Consider the following 10,301-nt stretch of genomic DNA (forward strand, 5'->3'; position numbering starts at 1 on the left):
TTATGGAAGGTTCGATCATTTTTTACATTATAAAGAAAAAAAATGACAATTTATTTTCAAAATTATGAAGTATCTTTTTATTATTGTATTTTTGAGTTACAGAACTCGTAAAATTTTTTTATAAAAAAAGTGTGATTTTTTACAAGTTATTAACAATTGCTTTGTTGTGAATCAGTGGTTTTCTTGGTAAAATGTATATTAAAAAAAAATAACCAATTCATCGACGAGTAAAATCATAAAAAAAAACAACGAAAAATTATTCAGCTCGAATCCCATGACAAACGCTTTTAAAAAATTGCTCACGCAGCTGATGACGGAAAATTTATCATTATTTTTGCAAAAATATTTTATTCCTATTTTATATACATAATTTGTTATGTTTGTACACAAAAATCGTCATTAGTCTGGCCTGTTACCCTCGACGATGATGGCTCGCGAGAGATTTCTCGCGGCGGCCAGCCGAAATATTGATACTTTGTCTTGGAATTTCGGATCGTCTCCACGCCGTTGGACGGCTCGCAAGAGTTCGTAAGTGTCTTGCGAGGAAAACACAAGATCGTCGGTTTCCAACAGTGGAATGGCATCGGTTAATAGGATGCTCCAAAAGCTAGAGAAATTATTTATAATGAAATATTAGATGGGATTCCTCTAAAAATTAAACTTTGTACAGCAACACTAAAAGGGGAGTACTTACTATTTTGGGGCGAGATTTGATACTATGAGAGACACCAATAGCCTGGCAGCTTCCCTGAATTCTCCAATACCGTACATTTGATGGAATTCACAGTATTTCCCTAAATTAAAATATGCAGTGAATATTGAACACAATAAAGACAATAATTAAACAATAATTAAAAATTTTTAAATGTACCTAAAAAGGTGAGTCTGTCACTAACAAGCATACAGCTACCAAGATTTTCCAGTAGATCTTTGCATTGAATTTCGGCATGGTCGACGTAATGTCGTAGAAAACGATCTGCGATGTGAGTGGCAAACAATACATCCTGAGATTTTAGAGCCCAAGCCAAGGCATTTCCTAAACGATTTTGCTTTATACACTTTAATCCTTGAATTTTACAGATGCTACTCACTGGAAAAAAATTAAATGTTTTATGCACAAGAATTTAATTAAAGTAAAAATTTTAATTGGCTTTATAATTGATTACATACCAACTTCAGGCATATTATTTTGTTTGGCAACATCAATTATTTTACGAATTCTTGCTTCACTTCCTAAAGGAATTGTCTGTAAGAGCACCTCCAATCTTGCGTGACCCTGTTCTGGACAATGTTCAAGGTAACTTGCACCACATTGCCAGAGTGAATGATGACCCATCATTGTGCTGCCATAATCTAGTATCAGAGATTCATGAAGCATATCTGTAACACTAAAACAGAAGGTTTATATTAATTTTCAATAAAAGTGAGTAATAAATGAAAATTAATGTAATGAAAATAAAAATTAACTTACTTGATTTGATCTTTGTCAACTATGTTTAATCGGCCACAGTGATACAACAAATCAGTTAAATGAGCAGCAAACCATCCATTATCATTCATGTACTGAATTTCTTTTATGACTTGATGCAAGTCACTTTCCATTAAAGCAAGATAAATATTATCTAATACTAGCAGTGATGTTTTTTTAACAGTTTGCCATTTCATACCAATAGTATTTGCATAACGAGCAAGCTCAGGCTGCTTACAGCATGGTGCTGTATACAATAATTTTGCCACCAAAAGTTCATACCATGCTTCTGCATACTTTGAAAATTCCCATAGTTCAGTACCAACAACCAACTGTAAAAATTTGCGACATTACTTTCATGAACAAAACTTATTTTATAACTTCAATTTTTCAATTAATACCTTCATAAGAGATTCTAGCATAGGATCTATACTGAATGCTTTGCTGTCAATACTCTGAGACAAACTCATCTGCCATTGCTTCCATCTAATAGTGAATTCTTTTATTGAGTAGCCTCCATATACATTGAATACAGGCATGTTTCTCAAAGAATTTTCAGCTGCCAAAAAGGCTGAATGATCTGCTTTACTGTGTAAAGTAAGTAGAGCTCGAACAATATCAAGCTTACCATGTAAAGCACAGCCAAATACAGACTCCCAATAGTCTACATTTTCAAGATCTGCTCCAATTTTCTTTCTGGCCAATATTTTCATAGCCATTATTTCTCTTGATGGAAAATGGAATCTAACCCACTCCAAAAGTTGGGGCAACACAACATCACCTGAGTAAAGTGAATCATAAATTATAGATTTGTAAAAAATTCCATTATTTTAAACTTGATTCAATATCTGAATGAAAAGCATACCTTGGATTACATCAACATACAATATTTCTGTCAAATGCCAAACACATTCCAAGTTGTAAAATATAGTTTGTAGATTTTCATAAAGAGCTTTTTTTTCAGGTACACTCTTTTCCGCCAGGTCTTGTAATTCTTCAACACATGCTCTTAAAATTGAACGGTACTGCTTACTGTACTTTAACATTTCTGGCTTACAATTATTAGCTGTTTGAGAAATTTTCAATTTTTGGATTGACAAAAATACTCCATTGCTTTCATTAACTAGTTTGCGTAAAGCTGGATAAAATAAAATTACTTCTGGCCTTAAAAAATGAACTTTTACTTCATTAGAAGCAAATTGACTAATTTGATCTAGAATTAAAATTCAAATTAAAGTAACACCAGAATCAATGTTGATGAATTAAAGAAAGTATTTTTTTTCAATTGACTTATTTATGCAAATATATTACCTGCAGATGTGATGCCAACATGTTTGTGTGGAAAAAAAGCCAATTTATTGGGACCAACCCATGATGCAGCAGCACCTGCTCTTTTGCACAATTCATCTGGTATTGCCTAAATTAAAAAGTTTTATTATTGCATTAATTAGGTTCTCATACAGATTTATTATTCTAAGATTCACAATAACAAAATTCATAACACATTTCGACTTCTGCGATTTTTAAGAGATTAGAACTTTTTCAAATTATATAAACCAATTCATTAGTGAATCAAATTAGCAGTAATTTCAATAAATGCACATTTAAAAAAATTAAACCATTGGTAAACAAATTTTTCTTGATAATGTTTAAAAGCCGGTAATATGAGTTGAGGTTACATGAACGTAAACATAATTTAAATTTCACATACAACTATAGGTGATTTGCTTGTTTCAGTCATGATGAACAATAATTTGGCAGATTTCCTTCTACGTTAAAAAAACTCTAACTCTTATTTCAGAGATTAATTAAAATGCCTAACTTGATAACGATTCACACTTATGCTTTGTGTTCGTTTTGCAATTCACCCCTTCAAAAGGTTAGCTGGAACACACGCGCCGAAAATATTTTTGACGTCTCCATCTACAGTGACAACTTGGTATTTGTATTGTATTGAACATTTTTATGAACATGTTTTAAAAATTAAATTTTGACAGTTTTTAACAATGTATATTTAATGGGTATATTATTCAAGCATAAGTCTTTGATATTAGATTTTATAAATTTCCTTTATTTAAAACAACATTAAACAACAAAGAAAGTATGAAATGCCTGATAAAATAAGATATTGATGATCATAATTTCACCTGGCAAATGTAAAAGTATCAACAGTTATTTGGTACATTTTTTAAACATTTATTTACATGAAATTTTTAGTAAAATTTACATTAAGCTTTTTGAGATGCAATAATTTCTTTTAAATCAGCTGGTTTGTCTTCATCAGATTCATCATCTTCAATGTCACTGAAGTCATTTTCTTCATCGTAATCCTGAATGGATAAACTCTTGGTATCTTTCCTAGTTATGACTCTTCGGCTTGCTCTATAATTATATTCAACAATTTCTGGGTATTTTTCACAAAGCGATTTGTACGCAGTAGTAATTCTATTAATATCTTCAACTGATAAATATGTGGCTTTAACATTAGGATCAACATTAGCCATGTTGAATAGTTCATCTGCCATTGGAATTTGTGATACTTTAGGAAATAGTGTTCTTGCACATTTAATGCAGCGTTTTTGCTTGAAACTAAACATGTGACGCGTAATTTTTTCAAAAAGTTTGAATTCATGCCTTGTTCGTGGTCTTTCTAGTGGAACAAATGTCACAACTCCTACATCTACGTCTGGTTTTGGTACAAATGCTTCTCCAGGTATAATAAATCGTAACTTTGGTGTTGTAAAAGCCTGAGCCATAACAGATAATCTGCATCTATGTGGTTGTTCAACTTCAGCAACTAGACGATCTGCAACTTCTTTTTGAAATGTCAATGTCATTTTCACTCTGCCATGAGCCCATGCTCCTCTTTGTTCGCTCATGGCATGCAGCCATTTGATGATGAGAATGGTTGATATGCTAAATGGTAAATTTCCCACAATGTAAATAGGAGGGCAATCATCTTCCCAGTCTCTGGCATTTTCTGCTGAGAAAAGTGATTTGGTGTCCACTGATAAAATATCATCATAAAAAATATCAACTTTTCCATTAACTGTTTTATATGCATCTTGAAGCATTTCCAATGTAGGCTTGAATCTTTTGTCTTTTTCAACAATTACCAGTTTTTTTGGCAGTCTTCTCAAGATTGATCTTGTAATGGCTCCTGGTCCAGCACCAACTTCCAGAACTTCTGAATTGGGCACTTTACCAACGTACTTCACAATTTTGTTTGTTATATTCTCATCGAGCAGAAAGTTCTGAGATAACTGTTTTACAGCCTGCAGACGATACATCTTGATGATGTTTCTCACTGAGGGTAGAGGAGGTAACCTCAAAGCTGACATTCTTATAAAATAAAATAAAACTACAAATAATTAATAAAAAAAAACTGCTAGGGGGTGAATTAGAATTCGTGCGCTATGAGCAAATTATTAAACGAAAACCTTGGACACTAATCTACTTCTCGACGACGACTTTTTCTGGCTCATTGAAGTCATCCAAAAATGATTCCTGTTTGATAGCTATCATACTGTAAGCGTAGATGGATGCCACCATGCAGCCGAGGCCAACCCCGATGAAGCGGTTCCTCGTGCGAATTCCACGCCACTGAGCTACGCGTTCGTCGTTCTGTTTCTGCACTCGTTTCATGTACTCTCGCTGAATGGCAGAGACTTTGTCCTTTGAAAGATCGACTTTTTTCATCTGGTCTCCATCGGCCATTATTTTAATGTAGTATTTTTATTCTCTCGGCGCAACGATGAAGTATGATTTTCGTGCGTTCACGCAGCTTTTACATGACACAATGTAACAAAGCTGTCAAATTGGACTCAGCAATTCTTGAGCCACTTGTCTCGAAATGTACAAACCTTCGATTTATTTGCAACTGTACGTGCAGACCGTTGGCAGTAGACTAACTTGCAAATTACGGTGCTGCAAAAATAAGTTTTGGGAGAAAACAGTACAACTATTAATGCGATCTTTGGACGACTAATTTTCGATACCCCTACTTACTTTCTTTTCGAAACCCCCAACTGATTATTTATTCGCAAAAATTTTACGCAATGTTCGGTAACGATACGTGCAAACAACGAGAATGGGTATGATAACTTCGAACTCCTCTATTGCCGCATCGTCGTCTGCGCGCGTTTCGCTTTCTCGCGACACACGTGCAGAATCTCGTCGTGGCCCCTGTGTGTCATGCCTCCCTCTGTGTTTTCGAGTTTTTTAAAAATTCGCAAAGTGGTATTTTTTATGTATAATGTAAATGATAAAAAAAGTAATTTTAACTTGATTGTAAGAACTTTTATTCGCCTTATGTGATAATTGTTATAAAATGTTGTCTCTGCATATAAATGTAAGCTATGCAGTTACTTGCACCATTCATTGGGAAAAATGTTTTCATTTGAATTATTTAAAAATTGAAGTTGTAGTTCGTAGTTATAATGTATTAAAAATAATATTTAATTGTTTTTGTACAACCTAATTTACAAGACACTATTTTTTAATAAAAATTCAATTTATTTTTTTGCATCCTTTGAAAACTTCATCCTTTTAGGTTTCTTTGTGAAGAGATCTGTAATAAAAAATTTTAAAACACTATTAGTTCTGCATTCTGTACATAAAGTATAAAGAAAATGAAATTAAGATATTTACCTCTGTCTGGTTTCTCTCCAACTTCTTCCTCATAATACTGAGCATCATCGTCCTCATCAGATTCATGAACTTTTTCAGATTCTTTAGCATACTTCTGCAGAAGAATTTCACTTTCCTTCTTTTTCCTCTTCATGCCCTCCAATGATTTATTTTTGTGCTCTTCTTTCTTAAGTTCTTTGTTCTTCTTATTTTCTTCTTGTTTCTTTGTGGCTAGTGCCTTTGCTTTACGTTTTTTGGCTCGTGCCTTTTCTAGTGCTGCAACTTCTTCGTCTGTCTTATGGATAAATTCATGGAATAGTACTTGACCTTCCAAAAGTCCATCTTCTACTTTTATTAATGACATATTGATTCTTGGTCCAATTTCATACAAACGTATGGCACTTTTACTGTCTTCGTTACATCCTCTGGAAGATAATTTTTGTGGCAATATAACATGATGATCAGGATCATCTTCAGCTTCACTGTCTGAAACAGCAGGCTTTTTTACAAAGTCCTCAAAATCTTTGCATTTGCCAAGATTTGGTATTTTTGCTTGGACTAGCTTCTTAACACTTTTTGTTAAACCAACAGGCACTACCTTGATAGCGTAATGCCTAAAATCTATAGTTTTATCATCTTTGTTATAACTTAGACAGATACATCTTCTGAGATTACTTAAATTTATAGTAGCCAAGTTGATAGCTGGAAACATGTTTTGGAACATGCTTGCCATCAATTTGAATTGCAATCCTTCTCCAGAGAATTGATTTAAAATAACTAAAGGTGAATGTTTGAAAGCCTCTGTAAATACCATTTGCTTTTTCATTGATGAAATCACATCTCGTGCCAACGTGAAATCATTGACTTTGAATGAAAGCGTGGGTCCTCTAGGCATCCTAGCGTAACATAATAAATGGTAAAAAATTGTAAAAACCTTCCTTCAAATCATGAAAATTTTATAAACGAAAAAAGACAACTTACCTTCCAAATTTGAGATACATTCCTCGTTCAGTACAAGAGAAAATAACAATGTGTGAAACATGCAAAGGGCCAGCTACTTGCACAAAATCTTTGAGAAAGTTTCTCTTTCTTTCCTTCAAATCGGTGGCCGTGAAGGGTTCCATAACTCTACGAAAATCTTTCGTAAGTTCAACAACATGTTCGGTAGATAAACCTCTGTGAATAACAAATGAATGCGGTGCTGTCACAAGTGATACATCCTCGACATCTTCCGTTTTTTTATTATTCTTTACACAACGTCCCTACGAAACACAAAAATCATTGTTATTTTTCGTAAAAACAATTACAGGACACGCACAATGTCGATATTTCAATATTTCTATATTACCTTCTTTCTGCGACCCATTTTTTAATTTGTTTTTTAACGATAAACCAGCTTTAATTAAACGAAATCAGCTCTACCACGTGCTACGCGGTATAATAGCCGACAATAACTCGACTTGAAATGTTCTGCTCTGTTCTCACACACTTGTGCATATCTAACCTGAAAATGTCATATTACCTTAGGCTTGCGTCGTACGCAGACGTTGCAATGCGCATTACGTTAAAATGTGGGAAATTCGGATTTTAGAACTATGTCACTGCAGAGCGTAGAGACGGAGATTGAACATAAACTTGACAATTTTACAGTGCATAACAAAAACGTTTTGTTTTAACTTAAAAGTTTTAATAGTGATATCATAATAGTAATTTGATTCATTGTGTAAAGTTAACCATCGACTAAATAGTGTTATCGTAGGAAAAATATGGTATGTTATTGTTGAGTAAATAAATATATAGTAGTCATTTTGAGAATAATATGTTTCTATTGTAATTTTGAATTTGTGAATTTGTTGAATTATATCTTCATTGGTGTATACGATTTAACCGCCTTGAACAGCCAACAGTACCGAAATGTACCCTGCCGAGCTTTTGATAATCTGTAAAAAAAACGGTTATAATTAAAATTTTTTCGAAATTTACGATACGTAATAACTTAGTAAAATTTTGTCTTATTTTATGAATGAATTTTGAATTTTTCGTTAGTTGTTTTTTCACAAAGTTGAATTGAACTACCAAATCGAGGCATATTCCAACCGTTCAAAATTCATTCTGTAACTGTTTTACAGCCCTACGGTGGAAATGCATTTACGAACATTGAGATAAGCGTTGAGCGAGAGGTAGAAAAATTTTCCCGCGGTAAATCTCAGCGGAAATTCCGTCCTGATCATTATTATCACCAATTGTCGAGAATAGCTCGAAGGCAGCAGATGCCAATCGTAGCTGTAGACGGCATCGGCGATTCCCTCGCTCTGTATCGTGTAACGAAGTGCGTTAGTTTACTAAATCACAAAAAAAGGACTCAATTATTTAATCCTGGTATATAATTACGTATTCGGCCAGAAGCTCACTGGCTATGCAGTAGATGAACATGTGAATCATGAGATTGAGAGCGGTTCCGCTGAGGGTGAATATCTGCACGATGGCTGCACCATTGTCGTCGGACTCGAGCGACTGAAGATTTTTTTTATTCGAATATAAAAAGCGAATCAGTCGACATCATATAGAATAATTGAATGGATTTATTGTAAAAAACGAATACGGACGTTGATACTACCGAATATTAGAAAGCAAATGATCAGTGTCAAGCTGACAGTCTGCACGAGTATGATCATATTGAAGGCTTTTTCTACCAAATTCACGAATCTAAAAGATTCAATTTTTGCGATGAGTCGATCGTACGATAATTAAAGTGTTTCGCATCAAATACACGCGAATACCTAATCACGAGAAGGTGATGCTCGACGAAGGCCGCCAATCGTCCACAGAACTCGCCTCCTTTATCACCGGCCATCGTGACGACGGGCAACTCCCGAATCATCCGGCTCAACAGCTGGCACTGGGCGCAGGCGTGAAAGGCCAGGGCGCCGAAAAAGTTGTCGGGCACCGAGAAGCCGATACCGGCGAAACTCGCCGTCAGCACCTGCGACGCGTAAACCACCTCGTAGACGGGCGTCTCGTGAAACTCGAACGGATAGTAGGTCTGGAAGGGCAGAAAAGAGCCGCTGGCGAGATCGTCGGTGACGTTGTTGACGATGCGCACGCTCAGGCCCAGGAAGGGCGTGAACATGAAGCCGACGAAGCAGACGCCCATGATGGCGTAGCCGCTCATGGTGAAGAGCTTGGCGCGTCGGGCTTGGCGGAGCATCACGACTCGAGACGAGTCGCGTTGAGCGCCGCGCCGCCAGTGGTCCGAGGCCAGCTGCAGGATCGGCTCGAAGACTAATTGTCATTTAATTTCGTTCAACGTTGGGAGGAAGATAAATTTTGTTTTTTTTTTTTATTAAAATAGACATAGATACGTTTTCGAGAGTTCCAAAGTAGAAAGAGCTTGATGGTCGAGGTAGCGGCGATGCAAACCGTCGTCAAATTGTCGATCACCAGGGAGAAGTCTTGCCAGACGAGATTGAGAGCGTAAAGTTGCGGCACGATTATGCCGAGTATCAGACCGGCTACCATCAACGGGACGCTCAGCGCGATCAATTTTTTCCACACGGTTTTTGGTGCCTGGTCTTCATCTTCTTCATTTGGCCAGATGCCGATTATCTTCAGACTTAGACGGTTCAGACCGAAAGCCCAGTGAAAACCTAGGTATAACGGTTGTACAGAGTTTTTCGTGATGATCGAATTAACGAAATATTTTTTCATGAATATTAAACTATCTTTACCTGGGTTTTCATCTTTTGACGATCGCGTCAGAGTCATGATTTTTTTACCCAATTTAAAAAAACGTAGTCGAGTTGTAAGTAAAAAGAAAAGCGCATAGATAGTGTATATCGATTACGAATATTATGAAAATTATCATAGTCGTCGTAAAATTGAATCGCGCATAGATAATAGGAAGATTACCCCCAATTCGATAAATTATGCTTATTAAATCTGGTAAAAAGCTCACGGGTAGCGCGCGACGCATAAAATAGGATAAGAAATAGCTCCACGATATGTAAGTTGGAAAAGTAGTTAAGTATTCGTCAAGAAAGGGTAAAACTTTAGTGATAGTGTAACACAGCTTATATACCATAATAATATTGGCATCAAATGCAAGAAGCTTCTTAGTTTGTCGTAATAATTTTATTATCATATATTTCTTAATATCTTACACGTTAATTGATCAATGAGTATACAATGAACTTATTAAAGTAGG

General features: G+C 35.4%; 5 protein-coding genes across 5 annotated transcripts; all 5 read right to left on the reverse strand.

The window, feature by feature from the left end:
• Positions 1 to 83: 83 nt before the first annotated feature.
• LOC106654837 (nuclear pore complex protein Nup85) lies at positions 84 to 3,370 on the reverse strand. Its single transcript, XM_014374909.2, has 9 exons — positions 3,180 to 3,370; positions 2,780 to 2,885; positions 2,334 to 2,681; positions 1,870 to 2,249; positions 1,472 to 1,800; positions 1,171 to 1,388; positions 872 to 1,090; positions 695 to 794; positions 84 to 607 (listed from the first exon to the last, which is right to left on the reverse strand). The coding sequence occupies exons 1-9, from the start codon at positions 3,207 to 3,209 to the stop codon at positions 400 to 402; spliced, it is 1,938 nt and encodes a 645-aa protein (XP_014230395.1). The 5' UTR covers positions 3,210 to 3,370; the 3' UTR covers positions 84 to 399.
• A 148-nt stretch (positions 3,371 to 3,518) lies between these two features.
• Positions 3,519 to 4,831, reverse strand: LOC106655094 (dimethyladenosine transferase 1, mitochondrial). Its single transcript, XM_014375308.2, has one exon. The coding sequence runs from the start codon at positions 4,807 to 4,809 to the stop codon at positions 3,697 to 3,699; it is 1,113 nt and encodes a 370-aa protein (XP_014230794.1). The 5' UTR covers positions 4,810 to 4,831; the 3' UTR covers positions 3,519 to 3,696.
• On the reverse strand, positions 4,818 to 5,586 carry LOC106655102 (cytochrome c oxidase assembly factor 3, mitochondrial). Its single transcript, XM_014375320.2, has 2 exons — positions 5,477 to 5,586; positions 4,818 to 5,395 (listed from the first exon to the last, which is right to left on the reverse strand). The coding sequence occupies exon 2, from the start codon at positions 5,183 to 5,185 to the stop codon at positions 4,922 to 4,924; it is 264 nt and encodes an 87-aa protein (XP_014230806.1). The 5' UTR covers positions 5,186 to 5,395; positions 5,477 to 5,586; the 3' UTR covers positions 4,818 to 4,921.
• A 185-nt stretch (positions 5,587 to 5,771) lies between these two features.
• On the reverse strand, positions 5,772 to 7,585 carry LOC106655482 (protein Peter pan). Its single transcript, XM_014375903.2, has 4 exons — positions 7,446 to 7,585; positions 7,079 to 7,359; positions 6,119 to 6,993; positions 5,772 to 6,038 (listed from the first exon to the last, which is right to left on the reverse strand). Exons 1-4 carry the CDS (start codon positions 7,461 to 7,463, stop codon positions 5,983 to 5,985), a joined length of 1,230 nt encoding a protein of 409 aa, XP_014231389.1. The 5' UTR covers positions 7,464 to 7,585; the 3' UTR covers positions 5,772 to 5,982.
• Positions 7,586 to 7,980: 395 nt separating this feature from the next.
• On the reverse strand, positions 7,981 to 9,862 carry LOC106653131 (odorant receptor 22c-like). The gene is made up of 7 exons (XM_023462829.1): positions 9,826 to 9,862; positions 9,460 to 9,744; positions 8,878 to 9,379; positions 8,704 to 8,803; positions 8,489 to 8,611; positions 8,254 to 8,409; positions 7,981 to 8,037 (listed from the first exon to the last, which is right to left on the reverse strand). The coding sequence occupies exons 1-7, from the start codon at positions 9,860 to 9,862 to the stop codon at positions 7,981 to 7,983; spliced, it is 1,260 nt and encodes a 419-aa protein (XP_023318597.1).
• Positions 9,863 to 10,301: the final 439 nt, after the last annotated feature.

The sequence above is a fragment of the Trichogramma pretiosum genome, unplaced genomic scaffold, assembly GCF_000599845.2.
Source record: "Trichogramma pretiosum strain Unisexual culture from Peru unplaced genomic scaffold, Tpre_2.0 scaffold1, whole genome shotgun sequence".
Taxonomy (NCBI): domain Eukaryota; kingdom Metazoa; phylum Arthropoda; class Insecta; order Hymenoptera; family Trichogrammatidae; genus Trichogramma; species Trichogramma pretiosum.

Excerpts from the sequence above, each read along its gene's own strand:
- LOC106654837 (XM_014374909.2), bottom strand. The coding sequence starts at position 3,209 with ATGACTGAAACAAGCAAATCACCTATAGTT. Across the intron at positions 2,682-2,779 it reads TGTTGGCATCACATCTGCAG|ATCAAATTAGTCAATTTGCT; the intron begins GTAATATATTTG and ends TTTTAATTCTAG. Across the intron at positions 795-871 it reads TGACAGACTCACCTTTTTAG|GGAAATACTGTGAATTCCAT; the intron begins GTACATTTAAAA and ends ATTTTAATTTAG.
- LOC106655094 (XM_014375308.2), bottom strand. The coding sequence starts at position 4,809 with ATGTCAGCTTTGAGGTTACCTCCTCTACCCTCAGTGAGAAACATCATC.
- LOC106655102 (XM_014375320.2), bottom strand. The coding sequence starts at position 5,185 with ATGGCCGATGGAGACCAGATGAAAAAAGTCGATCTTTCAAAGGACAAA.
- LOC106655482 (XM_014375903.2), bottom strand. Across the intron at positions 6,994-7,078 it reads ATGTATCTCAAATTTGGAAG|GATGCCTAGAGGACCCACGC; the intron begins GTAAGTTGTCTT and ends ATGTTACGCTAG. Across the intron at positions 6,039-6,118 it reads TGGAGAGAAACCAGACAGAG|ATCTCTTCACAAAGAAACCT; the intron begins GTAAATATCTTA and ends TTTTTATTACAG.
- LOC106653131 (XM_023462829.1), bottom strand. The coding sequence starts at position 9,862 with ATGACTCTGACGCGATCGTCAAAAGATGAAAACCCAG. Across the intron at positions 8,804-8,877 it reads CATCACCTTCTCGTGATTAG|ATTCGTGAATTTGGTAGAAA; the intron begins GTATTCGCGTGT and ends TGAATCTTTTAG. Across the intron at positions 8,612-8,703 it reads TAATATTCGGTAGTATCAAC|TCGCTCGAGTCCGACGACAA; the intron begins GTCCGTATTCGT and ends AAAAATCTTCAG.